Source organism: Chenopodium album, chromosome 14 (genome assembly GCF_948465745.1).
Source record: "Chenopodium album chromosome 14, dcCheAlbu1.1, whole genome shotgun sequence".
Classification (NCBI taxonomy): domain Eukaryota; kingdom Viridiplantae; phylum Streptophyta; class Magnoliopsida; order Caryophyllales; family Amaranthaceae; genus Chenopodium; species Chenopodium album.
Genome location: NC_137847.1, coordinates 49,648,316 through 49,666,954, shown reverse-complemented (window position 1 = coordinate 49,666,954; position 18,639 = coordinate 49,648,316). Strand labels below are relative to the sequence as shown.

General features: G+C 36.5%; 2 protein-coding genes across 2 annotated transcripts; both read left to right on the top strand.

The window, feature by feature from the left end:
• The first annotated feature begins 2,273 nt into the window (after nt 1–2,273).
• LOC145579451 (F-box protein CPR1-like) lies at nt 2,274–5,789 on the top strand. The gene is made up of 3 exons (XM_081636698.1): nt 2,274–3,593; nt 4,883–4,973; nt 5,244–5,789. Exons 1-2 carry the CDS (start codon nt 2,425–2,427, stop codon nt 4,929–4,931), a joined length of 1,218 nt encoding a protein of 405 aa, XP_081492824.1. The 5' UTR covers nt 2,274–2,424; the 3' UTR covers nt 4,932–4,973; nt 5,244–5,789.
• A 1,955-nt stretch (nt 5,790–7,744) lies between these two features.
• Nucleotides 7,745–14,461, top strand: LOC145578244 (uncharacterized). Its single transcript, XM_081635599.1, has 6 exons — nt 7,745–8,940; nt 11,027–11,255; nt 11,319–12,205; nt 12,805–13,992; nt 14,103–14,187; nt 14,354–14,461. The coding sequence occupies exons 1-5, from the start codon at nt 7,745–7,747 to the stop codon at nt 14,182–14,184; spliced, it is 3,582 nt and encodes a 1,193-aa protein (XP_081491725.1). The 3' UTR covers nt 14,185–14,187; nt 14,354–14,461.
• Nucleotides 14,462–18,639: the final 4,178 nt, after the last annotated feature.

Here is an 18,639-nt window from a genome sequence, read left to right as displayed (position 1 = left end):
TGTGGCACAATTTGCCAACTACATTAAATAATTTGTTATTTTAACTTTTACATTAAAAGGGGTATAGAGAGGAGTACAACTTTTTTTTTTATAGTGAAAATGAAACACTCCATTTTCTTACTCAAATTTGCAAGTTAGGAATGCATAAAGACTTTAGCATTCAATAACATTTTATTTTATCATTTACTTTAAAAGGCAGTATAAAAAGTAAAAAAATTAATGGATGTGTTATGTGGCATAAGGGTGAATTATGATGACATGTGTCATATAGGTGATTGTGGTTTGGCTTTTTAAATACTAAAGTATAGATATAGATATAGAAGTATAGATGTGTATGACCGAAGGTATATAGTACAATTTTATTTGCTAAAATCCATTAATGTTTGCATGTGAATTTTTTTACATTGAGAAGAGGGGAGGGTTATAATTGTATAAGTTCAACTGTTTGTAGAGTTACTCTTACATTACTAATTAGGGTTGTTTGTTTCATTAAAATGGGCAGGATGAATGGCATGGCATAAAATCTCATAATATGGTCTATATGGATAGAATCAAAGAATTAGCTCTCAATATTTAGGGCATGTTCACATTTACTGAACTGAATTGAACTGATTGGAGCTGGACAAAACTGAACTGAACTGAACTGATTGGAGCTGAACATAATTGAACTGAACTGAATATTTTATGAGAGAGGAAAATTAGGAGTTGAACTGAACTGATTGGAGCTGAACTGAACTGAATTGATTGGAGCTGGACCAAACTGAACTGAAATTAAGTAAATGTGAACAAGCCCTTAGCCTAATAAAGTCATTAGATCTCTTTTCTTTTATCAACTTAGAATACTCACATGCGACAATTCAACTAGATTATTAAATCCTAACATTTAACTTCATATATTTTTCCGATATCTAATATCTCTAACAATATCCAACCGAATAACCTATTAAACCTAAAAATTATGAAATTTTCTTCATGTAAAAGTTGATTGTGGAAAAACATACATCATGATTGATGTTGCTAATAGATTACATACACGAATCTAATAAGTGTGATCCCCCAATTATGTTGCTATTTGCAAAAGTTAAATGCGGAGTATGTTGTTTTTAAGCAAATAAGTCAAAAAAGATGTCCTTTTTTTTTATATAAAAAAAAATTCCTTTATCAATTCATATAATACTCATAATCCAATAATAATGCAGCTTATCTCTTGTGCATGGAGTAAAAAAAATCGCCCACAAAAAAAAGTGAGCAAAGTAAAGGGAAAAAAGGTGTACCCGGTGCTTGATATTCGTCATTGTTGATTAAACTATTATATGCAACTAATAGAAATATAAAATACAAAGTATATCATTCCAATGTAAAAATTACGAAGGACTTGTATAATTTTTTTAACTTTATATGTATTTCCTCCGTTTTATTAGATTGGTATTTTTTGACTTTAATTGTTTTTTTTTATTTATATAAACGAAGTATGGAGTATAAATTAACTTTCTTTTGTAATTTATTTTATACTCCGTACAAAGTACATAAAAAGGTTATATAGATTCTTATTAAATCTGTTCGTCTCAATAAATTTATAAATGTTTACTATTTATAATTATTATTATTTTTTTGAAACCCACTATTTATAATTATTTAATTATTATTAATACGGAGTAATTGAAAATATATATAATCATGCATTAACAAATATTGTGTGCTTAAAGAAATATGTTAACTATTAATAAAAACGGTTAGAACCTATACGCAGCATATAGATGATTAAATTATATGTTTATTTATTTACTAAGTTTGTTGATTGGTATGATGATGACATGATGTTAGTTGGTCACTTTATCAGGTGATTAAAGACAAGCTAAGGTATATGTGTGCTACTTTAGTCTTTAGATGCAACAATTAGTTATTAAGATACAACTGATTTCGACTTTGACATATACTTAGTCGCTAAGAATCTAAGATATACCCCGTATGATGCAGATGAAGTTTGCATGCCATCGCATTACATATAACTCGATGAAAGTTGGATACAAGCTAGACTTTTCATTCTTAATTATTTTATAAGTCATTAAGATGTAATCTTTCACTATTAAAGTCGTAATAATATGAGAGTGAGGGATAGGTCAAGTGGTTAGAGCTTCTTTCCCGATTTTAGGATATCATGGGATCGATTCTCACTTTCTCACCTCTGCCTTGTGACTCTCTAAACACTAAAAACAAAAAAAAAAAAAAGTCGTAATAATATCTTTCAAATCAGTTAAGCTCCTATAATCAGATTGGATTAAATCGGATCGAAATGGATTAGAACAGAATCAACCGTTGTTATTTCCAAACTAGTGAAACGTGGGGATTCTCATTTCTCATCCTTAAAACCCCCTTTCATTTTCAAAACCCTGGAATCTTCTACAGTCTCGCCAGTGCACAAAAATGGCGGATCTTCCGACGCCATTAATCACCATAATCCTCTCAAAACTTCCTGCTAAATCTCTTCTACGCTTCCGTTGCGTCGCAAAATCATGGCGTTCTTTGATCGACGAACAATATTTCATCAATCTTCATCTCAAAAACTCTCTGCAAAACCCTACTCATCAAACCCTCATAATCAAGGATTCTTTCTTGCAAAAAGATACCAATTTCACAAGTAAAGACCCTTTTCTTTACTCCATTGATTACCCCACTTTAAAGCGCGCTACATTGATCAATTGCCCCTTCGATTGCGATTCTGCTGAAACACAAATTGTGGGTTCTTGCGACGGATTGCTGTGTTTGGCTGATGGAATTGCGGCGTACATCTTTAATCCGGCGACGAGGAAACACCGGGTTTTGCCCGTTACGCCTGTCGAAATTCCTGGGTATGTTCCTAGAGGACGTAATAGAGTAATTTTTGGTTTTGGGTATGATTATAAGAATGATGATTATAAATTGGTGCGAATTATCGAAATATTTCCTGAAAATAGTGATGATCATATTAGTGAAATGAAGGTATATAGTTTGAAGACTAATACTTGGAGAACTGTTAGCCCAATTAATAGGGAATTTCCATATAATTATTACATTGGTGTTGGTTTGTTTAGTGAAGGGGTTTTTCTAAATGGGTGTTTGCATTGGTTGGTGGTTAAAAAACCAATATCAAAAGCAGTGGATGTGCTTGTTGCACTCGATATTGGGACTGAAGAACATAGGGTTTTGCCAATACCTGAATATAATGAGTTGAAAATGGATTATTATTCTAATGTGGGGGTTATTGATGGGTGTATTTCGATTCGGGTATTCTATCCGAACAATCGGCTTGATGTGTGGATCATGAAGGAGTATGGGGTGAAAGAATCATGGACTAAATGGTTTTCGATTCCACAGAGGGAGAGTATTGGTTTCTTTTCATGTTTGAAGCCAATTTTTTACTTGAAGAAGAATGGTTCTGAGGAGTTGCTCTTTGAGAAGGACTTTAAGGAGTTTGTGTGGTTTGATGTGAAGCAGCAAACATTTAAGGATGTGAACACCCGTGGTCTTCCTTGGTCGCTCGCCTCAGCACTGCTGGTGGAAAGCCTTATTCCGCTTGATAGTCCTAAGAAAAAGAAGCCTGTTAACAAGAAGAGGTATCATAATATGTTGTATTTCTCTGCCTTTTTATATTTGCAGGTTAATGAATTTTTCCTATGATTCCATCTCATTTGATGCGCGGTTGTTTTGCATAATAACATTGTTGTGAGTCTTGTGACCATTATTATTACTGGTCCTGTTGCATTATCAACTTGTACCTTTATTGCATTATCATGGTATGTTGGATTAAACCTCTTTTTTCATTATTATGGTAATGTTGGATGAGTCGTCTTCTCTCTATATGTGGCGATAGATTAGTTAAGTAGTTAGGTTATGGCCTTTGAATATGTTATAGTTCTCTTGCTAAATTTGTTATATATCTATTTGTGATTGCCTTGGTTGATATGGAGTTCTTTCCTTAAGCTATTATGCTCCTTTGGAAGTCATGGGCTGAAAAGGTATCACCCAAGGCCAATTAAATTCTTTGAGTAACCGTTAGTGATTTGGTTTACTCTAAAAATGGAATTAGATTATAAAAAAATTTATTTAGTATAATTTGCAAAAGAGGACAATTAGGCATTATAACATGTCACCTACCAAATTCATTTGGAACAGAGGTCTTTTGGAAGTCTACTTGATCCTGAAAGTATAGGTGTCAATTTTGAGAGATGCATAGAATTGTTTGGAAGAGAGAATTTCAGCCATAAGAACTAGACTAGGTAGCATATTTATATATTGATGTTTTCTCTTCCAACCCAGTTTTGTTGATTACACCAGGATATTGTTGTTCATTGTTTTTGTGCGTATCGTTTCCTATAGGTCAATTTCTATGATAGAGTTAATTTTCTTTGTTGTGCTACCTTTACTCATTCTAGTATTATATTGTTTTTGACAGTAAAGATGCAAAAAAGAAGGTTATCAAATTTTTTGCGTATGGATTTTTGAAAATGGTTTTGCTATGTGTATCTCTTTCTCTCAATGGGTTATGAATAATGATCTCTCAAAAATATTATACTTGGTGATATTTAGACGACAAATTACAAACGCATCATCCATTTATCCTGTGCTATTACATGCTTTAGTTGTCTACTTTTGATTCCTAAAAATCTTTTATTTGTTTTGGATTTTTTTATTCAAGGTTATACAGGGTAATTTTAGCAATTTTATTTTTATTTTATAATTTTTTTTAAAAGAATATTGGAAAGCACTAGCTTACTGATCACACTGTTTTTCATATGTTCCACTGTGATTTGTGACTAATTTTGCTTTATGTATGTTAGTTTCTTATACAATGCAATGTTGGAATTTTCGGATTTTCTTGTTTTGATACTCTTGATTTTTGCAGGCATGACTTGGATGGTTTCTTATCCAAAGGATTTAAACTTAAACTTTGAGTTCTCGCATACACTGATGAAATTAAACTTGGAAATCTTGAGGTTTGAACTGCATCCTATCTTTTTTAGCTGCTATTTACAGCCAACTTTCTACTAGTATATGATTTCATGCTTACCATTACACTTTTGGTTCATTACATCTCAAAAAGGGATGGTAAACTCTATAGCATTTTATGTGTTTATGGTCTAAGTTTACTTAAAGTAACAGCTCTGTGAAAAATTCATTTGCATTTATGGTCTAAGTTTACTTAGACTGTGTTTTGATTCGCTTGCAGCCGTGTTGTTAACTTGTTTCGTGTTCTGATCTCATAGGTGTGCTGTAATGCTGTTGACTGTTGAGATATGTTAGATGTGAAAATGCTGGTCCTGCTCTCTGTCTTTTGTCCTCGACGACCAAGTGTGTGTTCAGTCAAGCAGACTTCGTGACTCTGCAATTTTATTTTCTTTTTGCTTTTGCAGTTTCGAGCCATTTTGACGTTTTTATTGATTTGGGTCAACTGGTTGTAGTGTTGAATCATATGATAGTGTTTTGAGTGTTATGCATATATACATTCAGTATGTTATTAAATCTTGGCAATTACTACTTGCAATGTACTTCGTATATTTTTTTCTTGTATCTGTCAAAACTTATATCTGTCAAAAAAAAAAAAAAAATTTCCAAAACTTATAAAAATCTGACAATATTCCTCAAAATACCCTTTATTACATCAAAACCAAACTAATTAGCTTTTTTTAAAGTCCACACACAATACTCTGCATCGTGCAATGAAGTAATTAAGCATATGTATCCTTAAATTTTTATTTATTTATTTATTTATTTTTTTATTTATTATTATTTTTTTAATTTTTTTGTTTGAAGGAAAGCATATGTATCCTTAATACTCCGTCAGACTTTTTTTTTTTACGGAGTAGCATTTTATATTTTTTTCTCAAAAAAATAAATAAAACTTTCCTTAACGTAGGTTAAAATATTTTATATTAGATTTTGTTAGGATTTCTGGGTAGTACACCGCTTTTGCACCCCTTTATAAACACTCCTAAGGGCCTGTTCTCATTGACTGAACTCAGTTGAACTGAACTGAACTGCTGAGCTGAACTGAACTGAATTGAAATGAATATTTTATAAGAGAAGGAAATTAGGAGCTGAACTGAGCTGGAGCTGAACTGAATAGAACTGAATTTCAACGTAAGAGAACAGACCTTAAGTCATAACTCTTAACTTGTATTATTTCCAAATTACTTTAAATTGTTAGAGGCATTCTTGAGCTCCAAGTCTTTATTTCTTTTTTTTTCCATCAATAAGGGTCTGTTCTCATTGACTGGACTGGACTGAACTGAGCTGAACTGAATTGAGCTGAGCTGAATTGAAATGAATATTTTATAAGAGAAGGAAATTGGGAGCTGAACTGAACTGAACTAAATTTCAACGTAAGAGAACATGCCCTTAGTTTTGTCTTTAATTTGTTGATATTCTTGGTATATGTTATGTTCTTATGTACTATGTAGTTCCAATGCAAGTAGTAATACGTAGTATATGTGGATGATTATACGAAGTATGTAGTTGATTAATATGAAAATTACATAACTTCGATTTTGTGAATTGTATACGCTATTTAAACATTTATCAAGGCTTTTTAGTGATAATTGATTTTTTTTTTAGTCTTGCAAAAATGCATTTTGAAAAGGAAAGAAAATACTTTATCCTTCAAACCATAGCATGAGGAATCGTACATAGTGGTTTTGCTTTTACATCATAGTCATAAGCATATTGCCCGTGTAATGCACAAAGCTATTAATCCTACTAGTAAAATTGGAAAAAAAGAGTTAGTTATAAGGAAGAGGAAGGAGTAACCATTAAAATGCACCTAGATATGTTATTGAATCAATGGATATGAAATAAATATTATATAATTTGAGTAAATTGAAAACAAGATTATTTTATTGTCTTGTTTGGAAAAAAATAAAGAGATTGGACAGAGAAAAAAATGAACGAAAGGAGGATACATGGCGCTTGTGGTCAGAATATATATTCCGTAAGTATAAATCTTGTTTGTCAATTGGTTGCTGGTTGTTTTTCTTAGCCGATCTAATCAACGGTTTGCCTAGCCATTAATGTTAGACGTTTGACTGTTGGATTTTTAATAAATATGTTTGGTAAATTTGGTTGTTAGGATTGAAAAGTCTTCGTAAACATTAAAAGCAAACCACCTAAAAAAAAGCTAGTCTTACTGGCATTCCGCATTTGGCTTTTGACGGAAAAGTTGGTGGCCAACAAAAAGGTCAATGCAAATACAACACATACTTTGATTATTTGACGACATCCAAAAGCCAATTGCCGCCGTAGAAAAAGTTATTACCAAACAAGCCAATAGTTTAACCTCCTTTATTTTAAGGTGAAGTGAGCCAGGTGTAATTCATCAAAATATTTAATTCTAACAAAATATCATGGAGAGAACATACGCAACTTACACAAGTTAGCGGTGATCAACTCTGACCGTGCTAGCTCGACTCAAAAATAGGACAAGTTTGGACAAGGTAAACAAAATCATTTATTTAGTTAACAACCCAAAGTCAGCCCAAAAAGCCCAATTTAACTCGACAAGTCCGTTTCAACCCGACAACCCCACCACTTTTTTACAAATCCAGGAATGACATTTGATGTTAAGACCCAGCTTAGCCCGGATGATCACATTTAACACAACTTACACAAGTGAATCGTGGGGTTACAAGTTTACAAACCCTCAATCGAGTCGTATCATTTTTCTTGGAATTTAAACCCTGGAGTGTTCCATAGTTGCATGCAAGGCACAACAATGGCGGATCTTCCTACGCCATTAATCACCATAATTCTCTCAAAACTTCCAGTTAAATCTCTTCTTCGCTTCCGTTGTGTCGCAAAATCATGGCGTTCTTTGATCGACGAACAATATTTCATCAATCTTCATCTCAAAAACTCTTTGCAAAACCCTACTCATCAAACCCTCTTAATCAACGACATTTTCTTATATGGTGGTAGTCCCAATTCCACCGAAAAAGACCCTTTTCTTTACTCCGTCGATTACCCTTCTTTGAATCGTGCCACATTAATCAATTGCCCCTTTGATTGCAATTCTTTTGAAACAGAGATTGCGGGTTCTTGCAATGGATTGCTGTGTTTGGCAGATGGAATTGCAGCGTTTATTTGGAACCCAGCAACGAGAAAATACCGGGTATTACCTGTTTCTCCTGTTGAAATTCCTGGGTTTAAAGAACTTAATAGGGCAGTTTATGGTTTTGGGTATGATAAATTGAATGATGATTATAAATTGGTGCGTGTTATTCAAATGTTTGCTGATAATAGTGATGATCATGTTAGTGAAGTGAAATTATATAGTTTGAGGTCTAATTCTTGGAAAAAAATTAGGGAGTATTCTAATAAATATTACATTGGTAATAGTAATATTTCTGGGGGAGTTTATTTGAATGGGTGTTTGCATTGGTTGTATGTTCGAAAACCAGTGTCAGATGGGGTGATTGTGCTTGTTGCATTTGATATTGGGACGGAAAAATACAAGGTTGTGCCACAACCTAAGTATGATCAAGTGACATCGAATTGTTCTACTGATTGGGTCATTGATGGGTGCCTGAATTATACTGCTAATTTAGGGGTCATTGATGGGTGCCTTTTGGTTCGGGTAGCTTATCGTAGGGTTCGGACTGATGTGTGGATCATGAAGGAGTATGGGGTGAAGGAATCATGGACTAAGCTGTTTACAGTTCCTCAGAGGGAGTGTCTTGGTGTATATCATTCTTTGAAGCCAATTGTTTACTTGAATAAGAATGATTCTGAGGAGGTGCTCTTTGAGAAAAATTTTGAGACACTTGTGTGGTTTGATCTTAAGCGGCGAAGATCTAAGACTGTGAACACTTGTGGTCTTCCTGATTCAATTGACACGGTACTAATGGTGGAAAGCCTTGTTCCACTTGATTTTCCCAAGAAGAAGAAGAAAAAGAAGCCTAAAAAGAAGAGGTATCATGATATGTTGTACTTCTCTGCCTTCTTATATTTGTAGCTTAATAATGAACTTTTTCGTATGATTATACTGTCATTTGATGCGTGGTTTTTGCATGATAACATTGTTGTGGTGCTGTCACCATTATTACAAAGTATTATTAGTCGCATTATCTGTTTGTACCTTTATTGCACTGTCGTGGTATGCTGGAAGAATTTTCTTCTCTCCTTATGTGGCTTTAGATAGTTTAAGTAGCTATGGTATGTTGGATGAGTCTTCTTTACTCTATCTGTGTGAATTGTGATAGATAAGTTAATTTATTGTAGTTCTCATGTTAAATTTGCTATTTATCTATTTGTGATTGCCTTGGTGGATATGGAGTTCCTTCCTTAAGCTGTTATACTCTTTTGGATTTTTTGTGCTGAAAAGGTAAGTTATATCCTGTTTGGAGTTTTGTTCTAGCAAATTTGAAGGAATGTATGTGTTAGGCCACTGTAATTTTGATCTTAAGAGTGCTGTTTAAAGGAACAGTAGAGTAGAAAGTATACCAGCTTTGCAAAGTAGCAGAACATACTTTTCGAATTTAACATAATATCATTAGTAGCATTATGCCATTATATAAGAAAAACACTAGAGTTTGAAGACGGTAATTTGAACAATCATGTTAGTGGGTTACCTCTTGTAATTTGAACAAGTATGCTAAAGGTGTGCCTCTTTGCTGAAACATCTTGAGTCGATTGCCTTCTGCACCTCAATGCCTCAAGTCATATTATAACCATGGACCAGTGGTGGTGTTAGTCGTGTTTCATAAGATTCTTTTGTTAATACTAGAGATTTTCACAGGGCTGGTGGTATGTTAAGTAGGGCAAAATAATATCTGATCTATGAAGTCTACTGATACTTCTCTTTTTAAAATGTCACATGATTACCATGCTAACTCACAATCGATTTGCATGATTGGCTTGGCATGCTGTCTTTCTTTAGCATTTCCTAGGGGTGCTTAATTTTGTAAAAGGGAATAAGGCAGGTGGGGGGAGGGGGGGCCGGTTAAGGACATTATAAGTACATAGGTTGGTAGTAAGAATCATTCTCATATGAAGTACTCTGTATATCTTAGTAAAAGATTGTTATGGCTGACGAATACCTTTTAGTAAATGACAACAGCATTAAATTAAAGAGAGATTATCATGTAGATAAATGCAGAGGAAGGAGGCAGGTTATACTGCTCTTTTCGCCTCTTTATAGAATTTGCTGGTTAAATGTTCGCCTTAGTGCAACTTTGTGTTAGCTTTTGTCTGGAGGAAAATGAATGGGAGAGGTCTCTTTTTTCTTATGTCTTAGGCAGTTACACAAAGTGCAGTGGACTAAGAATTTGGCAAATGTGTATTTAATGATTTGAACTTAGGTCTTGTTCTCTTTACCATAAAAAATAATATTCAGTAAAAATAGTTCTAGCTCTTTAAAATAAATCTAAAGAACAAATGTAGTAGAAAATTTGTGAAGATAATATCAGTTCTGTAAAAAATATAAGTTCAAAATAATTTTAGTATAGTAAAAATAATTTGAGTTTAGCAAAAATATGGCAAAGAGGACAGGGCCTTAAGTGTGCACTATTCAGTAGATTACTTGAATTTACTTTGCTAGATTTTTTGCTGTTTCATGGAAATAGTATGAGAAGGGAAAATCTAAAAATAAAAGGGAAGTCTATGCTTTAAGCCTTATCCTTGGATGCATAGGAATCTAATTCATGTATAGGTATCCATCTTTCTTCAAATTTATTGAACATACTTACTCCGTTTTTAAAAGTTCATACTTGATTTATACTTTCTCCCCTTTTATGATGGAACACTTACATTAGGCAGACTCTTGGAAAGGCTGGAAAATCTGAGTGGACGTAGGAAAAGGTGGATAAGAACGTAGGTAGTAAACGATAGTACATGGGAGTTGAATATGCTTGCAAAATCATGTTAAAATATTGATTTAATCGAGTAATATTTTTTAAAAATTAACAATTATTTTTTAGAGAATGACAATTATTTACTGTTGGTCACTTTTCAATTATTTACTGTTGGCTTTTGTATTTTCTTTTTTGACATATTGCAGATATGCGCAGTTAGAGCAACTCAGCAGTCAGATGGCAACACTTCCAACTATTCTACTTTACAACATTTGGTCTCGTCTTCCTGCTATGTCTCTTTTGCCATTAAAATGTGTTTGCAAGAAATGGAATAATCTTATTCGTGAACCTGAATTTGCTAAACTGCATCTTGAGGTGTCTGGAAATAGCAATGAAAACTTGAACCTCATTCTTAGAGAGGAGAAGCTGCATATGGTTGATCTTAATCTGAATAGAGCAGTTCAGGTCAACCACCCTCTGACATGCCCTGAGGGCTAGACTTATATAGAGGGTTCATGCAATGGCTTGTTGTGTATAGCCAACCAACATAAAGATGTTGCTCTGTGGAATCCCCTGGCTGGAAAATGTCTTAGGTTGCCTATTTCTGAATCCCAGTCTAATACTTCTCCCTTCCATCATTTCTTTACTGATCCCCAAAATGCTTCAGATGTCTACCACTCGTTAATTTATGGATTTGGATATGATCCCATTTTTGATGACTACAAGGTTGTCCAGTGTTTGCAGTGTTACCACTATTGTGGTTATGCTGAATATGGCTTCCTGGACACTAATAGTGACACATTTGCTGGCTCTGAGGTCCATATTTACAGTTTGAAAGCCAACAATTGGAGAAGGGTTGATAATTTTCCCTACATTATCTGTGACACATACCCTGGTGTCTTTGCAAATGGAGCGTTGCACTGGGTTGCACGCCGAAGGCATGAGATGGATAGTACCTCCTATATAATTATGGCGTTTGATCTTGATCTCGAAAAGTGCAGAGTAGTGCAACAACCAGAATATGATGACATACATTTCCACATGGGCTTGGGGCTCTTAGGAGAATCGCTTTGTGTAATTTGCACATACCCAAAACACGGTGCTGATATGTGGGTTTTGAAGGATTCTAATCAGTGGTGCAAACTAATTTCAATTATTCACCCAAGGCCAATTAAATACTTTGAGTATATCACACCATTGATGTACTCTAAGAATGGCAGTGAAGTTCTGTTGGAATTAGATTTTAAAAAGTATGTCTGGTATAACTTGCAAAAGAAGACAATTAGGCATGTTAATATACGTCACCTGCCAAATCTATTCGAAGCAAAGGTCTTTTCTGGAAGTCTACTTGATCCTGAAAATTTCAACCATAAGAACCAGACGAGGTAGTAGATTTATATCTTGATATCTTAACTTTCACCTTCATGCCTGCTTTGTTAATTTCACCAGGGTATTGTTGTATACAGTTTTTGTTCATTTTGGTGTGTACCTTTTCTCTAGTTTAATTACTTGCATAGATTTCTTTGGGTCATAGTTGTTCAATACTTTATTTTCTTTCCTGTTGTGCTACCTATACTTTATCTGGTGCTATATTGTTTGGCAGTAAAGATTCAACAAAGGTGGTTCGCATTGAAAAGGGTTTTGCTCTATGTATCCCTACGAGTTATGTTCTTATGTATTAAAATTTAACACAATTTTCTGAAATGCTATAATGTATGATAAATGCGTTATCCGGTTATCAAATGCTTTTAGTTGTCTACTTATGGTTTCTTATACATATATATTAGGTATCTTGGTTACATATATCAAATCCTACATTTTCCTCTATAAGTAAGTTTATATATATATATATATATATATATATATATATATATATATATATATATATATATATATATATAATTGCTTATGAGAATGTAGTAGCAATTTGAAATTCTTTATTGGTTAGCCCTATTTCATCCACCACATTTTTTTTCCATTGCAGAAGTCATGCTGTGATAAGGCAAAAGGAACAACCATTGAAGTTGAGCAGTCTCTTAGCAGCCCTTCCAGAGAAAGTGCTGTGTCATATTTTTTCTCAGCTTCCTGTTAAGACCTTTGTGCAGATTCAATGTGTTTGCAAGACATGGTACAATATCATTCACGGGCCAGATTTTATTAAGATTCATCTTGAAGTTCCGAGGAAGTGCAACAGTGGTTTGTCACTCATTCTTAAGGGGGATAGATTTTTCTCAGTGAATGCTCAGCTTCTCATTAAAGCTGTTGAGATCAGTCACCCACTTTTATGTGATAATGAATATACTAATATTGTGGGTTCATGTAATGGCTTAATCTGCTTGTGCAAGGACCAGAACCTGGCCCTCTGGAATCCATATACTGGCAAACATGAGAAAATTCATTGTCCTGATTTTCATTTTGAGCATGCTTTCAATCACTTTCGTTACTTTATCCATGGATTTGGGTATGATCCCACTAGTGATGACTACAAGATTGTCTCTATGTTACATCAGCACAACCGGCTCAAAGGTGGTACAGTTCATACTGAAGTTCAAGTATATAGTTTGAAAGCCAAAAGTTGGAAACAGATTCATCATTTTTCTTACTTTGTTTGCTATCTATGCTATGGAGTTTATGCAAGTGGAGCTTTGTATTGGGTGGCACGTCAAAGTCCCGACTTGTACAGTAACTCAAATCTGCTCATAGCTTTTGATCTTGGAGTGGAGAAATGCAGGGAGGTTGCTCAGCCAAATTACGTTGACACTGATTTCCACATGAATATTGGTCTTTTAGGGGGTAATCTTTGTTTTCTCTGCCATTATCCTAAAGAAAGCTTTGATTTGTGGGTGATGGATGACTATTACACTGAGTCTTGGACAAAACTGGTTTCCATCTCGCAGCCTAATGTAATCAGATGCTTCGATTATCTGAAGCCATTAACATATTCAGAGGATGGCTCTCAAATCCTTTTTGAGCAAGATAATGAAAAGTTTCTTTGGTACAACTTGACCAAGAAGACAATTGATTATGTCAAAACCTCCGGCCTGCCTAAAGCATTTGATACTGTGTTGTGCTCAAGTAGTTTTGTTCCGATTGGTAACAGTACAAGTAATTTCCCGGTTATTCATGAGCAACCACCCAAAGGATTCCAGAAAAGTATGAACCAGAATGAAAGGTACTGTTTTTCATATGTTCCACTGTGATTTGTGATAGTGTCTTATACATTGTGGTGTTGGAAATATTGAATTTTTTTTTTTTTTTTTTTTATACTCTTGATCTTTGTAGGCTTGATTTCAATGGTTTGAACTGCATCTTCCCGTCAATAAACAAAAAGGACAGCATCTTACCTTTTTTACGAATATATTAAACTGTGAGTGCGCTTACACTGATGAAATTAAACTTAGTTATCTTTTGAACTGCATCTTATGATTCTTATCTTTTTTACGCTGACTTTCTACTAGTATACGATTTCATGCATCTTATGATTCAACTGTTATATCTGCACGATAACTCGTTTTCATGTTCTTATCTCATAGGTGTGCAATTGACTGTTGAGATAGTTAGATGTGAAAATGCTGGACCTGCTATCTATCTTTTGTCCTCGACAACAAGTGTTTGTTTGATCAACCAGACTTTGTGACTTTGGAATTTTATTTTCTTTTTACTTATGCAGTTTTGAACCATTTTGACATTTGTTATTAATTTGATCATCTGGTTGTAAATCTTGTAATGTTGAATCATATGATATTCTGTTTTGGGTGTGCATGCATACACTCAGGCCCTGTTCTTTTGAGTTTCTGGGCAGAGTAGAGCAGATTTCAGTAGAGCAAATCAGAGCAGAGCAGAGCAGATTTCAGCCGAGCCGAGCAGAGCAGAGCAAAGCAGATTTTATTATTATTATTATTATTATTATTATTATTTTTTTATTATTATTATCATCATTATTATTATTATTATTATTATTATTATTATTATTATTATTATATCTCAAAAATAAAAGGCATACAACCTACAATAAATTAGTGGGAAGCCGAGATACAATCTGGGCCCCCACTCCTCTAGCTATTGCAAATCCTACCCTAGTGAAGATATGAGCTGCAGCACGAGCCCCAATGTCTTGCGTCGTCGAGAACCTCTGAATCCGCTTCAGTAACGCAACGGCCTCTTTCTCTAATTCCCCAAGCAAAGAAAAGGAGAAGGGAATGAAACCATATCCAATCGCCTGACATCGAGCTTCATACTTAACCCGCTTTCGATGAGCTGCATCAGCCACAACCCGCCCAGGAATGAAGTCAGATAGCCCTGACTGTGTCAAAGGAGAAGACCCTGTCAAATCAACACAGACATCGCGACCATGATCCCATGAATAAAGTAACACATCCGCAGGTCTGAGGGCCTCGTCGTTCCCTCCAGCCAACCCAATGTCAACCTCTTTTCTCGCTGAAATCCCAGAACGATAGCAAACATCAACAAGGGTATCCCGAACAACATTATGCCGATGTTTAATACCCACAATCCTAGCACAAGACACCGCGTGATCACCGAAAATATCTCCAGCAAAAACCCTCGAACAAGCAGAGCACAACGTCGAGATAGAGAACAATGGAACACCCAACCGATAGGACAACACACGGCGATAAGTCTTGGCGTTCATCGTCTGACCCAACCCCGAAATAGGAACCGCCCGAAGCCAAGCGAGGTGTGATCACCCTGCTGTGATTTCCATAATGCTGATTGTCGAGGAGTTAAAGAATAAGCAGATTCTGCGGAAGCGGTAACCTTTGTGAAATACATATCTGCCAATTTCTTCATGAGTTTAGGGGCAGCAACCTCACTAGGATTACTCAAAATGTCAGACTCCACTGTTCCATTAAACAGACTCAACGCATCCTCAAAGGCTCGTCCAAGACCAACAATGCCAGCATGCCGAAGAAGTTGTATCTGCAACCCAGCAGACTGTAACCGAGAAGCAAGAAAAGCATAGTGACGAACATCACCAGCAGAATAAACACCAAGCCCTCCAAACGCAAATGGTAAGGTGGCAAGCCGCCACTGCCAATCACCAAACCCAGGCCCCGAAGCAGTAACAATACGCTCCAAGGAAGATCGAAGAGCTCCATCAAAAGTGCGCTGAGCCACCTCAAAAGTACTAGGAGGACAAGTACGCAATGCAAAGTAGAGTTTTGAAACTCCAGTACATGCCCTAAGTAACAACAGCTCACACTGAGGATCATCGAGCATAGCGACCTTATCCATAAGGGCAATGGTCTTGGTCACCCTCTGCATCACAAGCTCACCACTAAAACCAGAATCAGAACTAGCGGGACCTCCAAGCAACCTAACACCACGCAAAGGTCGAGCAATATTAGGTGGAAAGACACCCACCAGCATGCTTCGAGGGTCTTCTGTAGGTCAGAAAACTTCAGTTTTTTCCACATTAAGACATAACCCAGAACGAGGTCCTTCCTCTATAATCAACTGTAGAACTTGCCCCACCACCAAAGTGTCACCAATAATCGTGCCGTCATCTAAATACCAAGCCTGAAGACATATATCAAAAGTCTCTCTGATTTTACACACCAGAGGTTGTAAAACCAAAGAAAAAAGCAAAGGACCAAGGGGATCACCCTGCTGCACCCCTTGAGACGACCATAAGGTTTGGTCCCCATAGTACAACCTGGCTGGATTAGAATAGCAGAATTCTACCCATCGCGAAATGCCCGGACAACGACGACGTACCTCACGTAACATGACAGAACGATCAACTAGATTGAAGGCATTCTGAAAATCCACCAACAACATAGATAGACCAACATCCGAACCACGGTCCTCAATCAACCGATTCACCGCATGAAGAATTGCCCCACCACCTGAAGAAACCCCAACACCAAATTGAAGGCCATCAAAGTAACTCCCTAAAGACTGACCAACCATAACAGCACCCACCTTCGAAACGAGACGCCGCCAAACCGTACCCACAGCAATAGGACGGATACCACCACCGGGCTTGACAAGTGGCGTAAGAGGAGCACTAGCAATGTACTCTCCTAATTCCATTGGACATCTTCCAGCTAGAAAGAGATTAACCACCCCGGTAATAGAGTCAACCAACTCATCTGAGACTGCCACAGCTGCACCACTCAAGCAATCCATAAGATGTTGAGCACGCAAACCATCCCTACCACATGATGTGCCACGAGGGAAATTCCTAATCCGGTCCAAAACAACAGCAGAAGTCGTAACGAGATGAAGGTGATCAATAGGTATATCAGGCAAGGATGGAGCTGGAGATGAAGGGTGCTTTGACTGTAAATCTGCAAGAGTGGCGTCATTATAAGGAGCAACGCCTGAAGAAGAAAGAACCCGAACTGCAGCAGTGTAATGACCATCGCAAATCTTCCTACGACACTGCTTAATATTACGCTCTTCCAAATCAATGTCCTCATCATCAACCGCCGACAAAGTAGGAGAATCCTCTGCCAAAATTTCCCTCACAAGCTGCAAATTACCACCCGCTACACTCCAAGAACAAATAGCACGGGAAATAGTCTCTTCTTGATGCCGACGTCTTACCGAAGACCGAGACTCACGACTACTCCGCGGGCGAAAGATTTTAAGGATGCAAAGAGGTAACACCAACAAAGAGACCCAATTAGAAATGTCATCAGGCTTAGAGATCACCTTATCAAGAGCACCTTTCAGAACCCGAGAAAACCCCAAACGACACTTGGGAGGGATAAACTTAACAGAGTGAAACCCCTTAGAGAATAAACAATCAAGGAGAGTCACATCAAAACCACCGTTATGATCTCGTACCAATCCATCCATACGATTAACTCGAGCAGGAGAAGAAGAAGATTGCGGCTTGGTGAAATTATGAAACACAAAACGAACAATACCATCTCCTTCATCAGGGGGTGACACATCCTCATCCCTACCATGACGACACTTAATACGTACCGTGTGCGTTTTATAGCAAACTCCACATAACCAAATCCCCATACGCCTAAAAGTAACTTCTGCCTCATTATAAACAGCCAAATTAGAAGTAAGAGAATGTCGGGTGATATCTCGCGCACCGATACAACAATGACGATCACTAAGATGTCTGATTAGAGAACGTCGAGTAAGGCCATTTCCACTCCCATCTTGACAACCACTAAGACCCACAAAGGGACAATGAAACTTCACAACGGCAGCCGACATAGCTGACTTGCACCACCCAAAACTGAACAACGCCCGAAAGAGCACCAAAAACTGCCGCAAAACAGCACCCAAAACTGCACCCAAGAGCTGACAAAACTGCACCAGAAACTGCAGCAAAAACTGCACCTAAAACTGCTCCAAAACAACCCCCAATATCGAAAAAATTGCTGGAAACATTGATCACCGAAACCCAAAATAGAAACCAACGAAGAACCTCCTCTGAACCACTGCAGAAACACGCCCCAAATACCACTAAACCAACTGCAGAACCCGCCTGAAATGCACCAGAAAATCCGCCAGAAACGCACCAGAACACAACCCAAAAACCTTCCCGAAACTGATAAAAAAAACGGCTGCCAAACTGCCCAAAAACCGACCAGAAAACAACAAGAAAACACGCCTGAAACACACCAGAAAACAACCCAAAAACCTTCCCAAAACTGATCAAAAAAATGGCTGCCAAACTGCCCAAAAACCGACCAGAAAACTGACCAGAAAGCAGCAAGAAAACACGCTTGAAACACACCAGAAAATACGCCGGAAACACACCCTATTTTTGCCAGAAAATCGCCTGAAATTGCACCCAAAACACCCCAAAACTGCCCACAAATTGCCA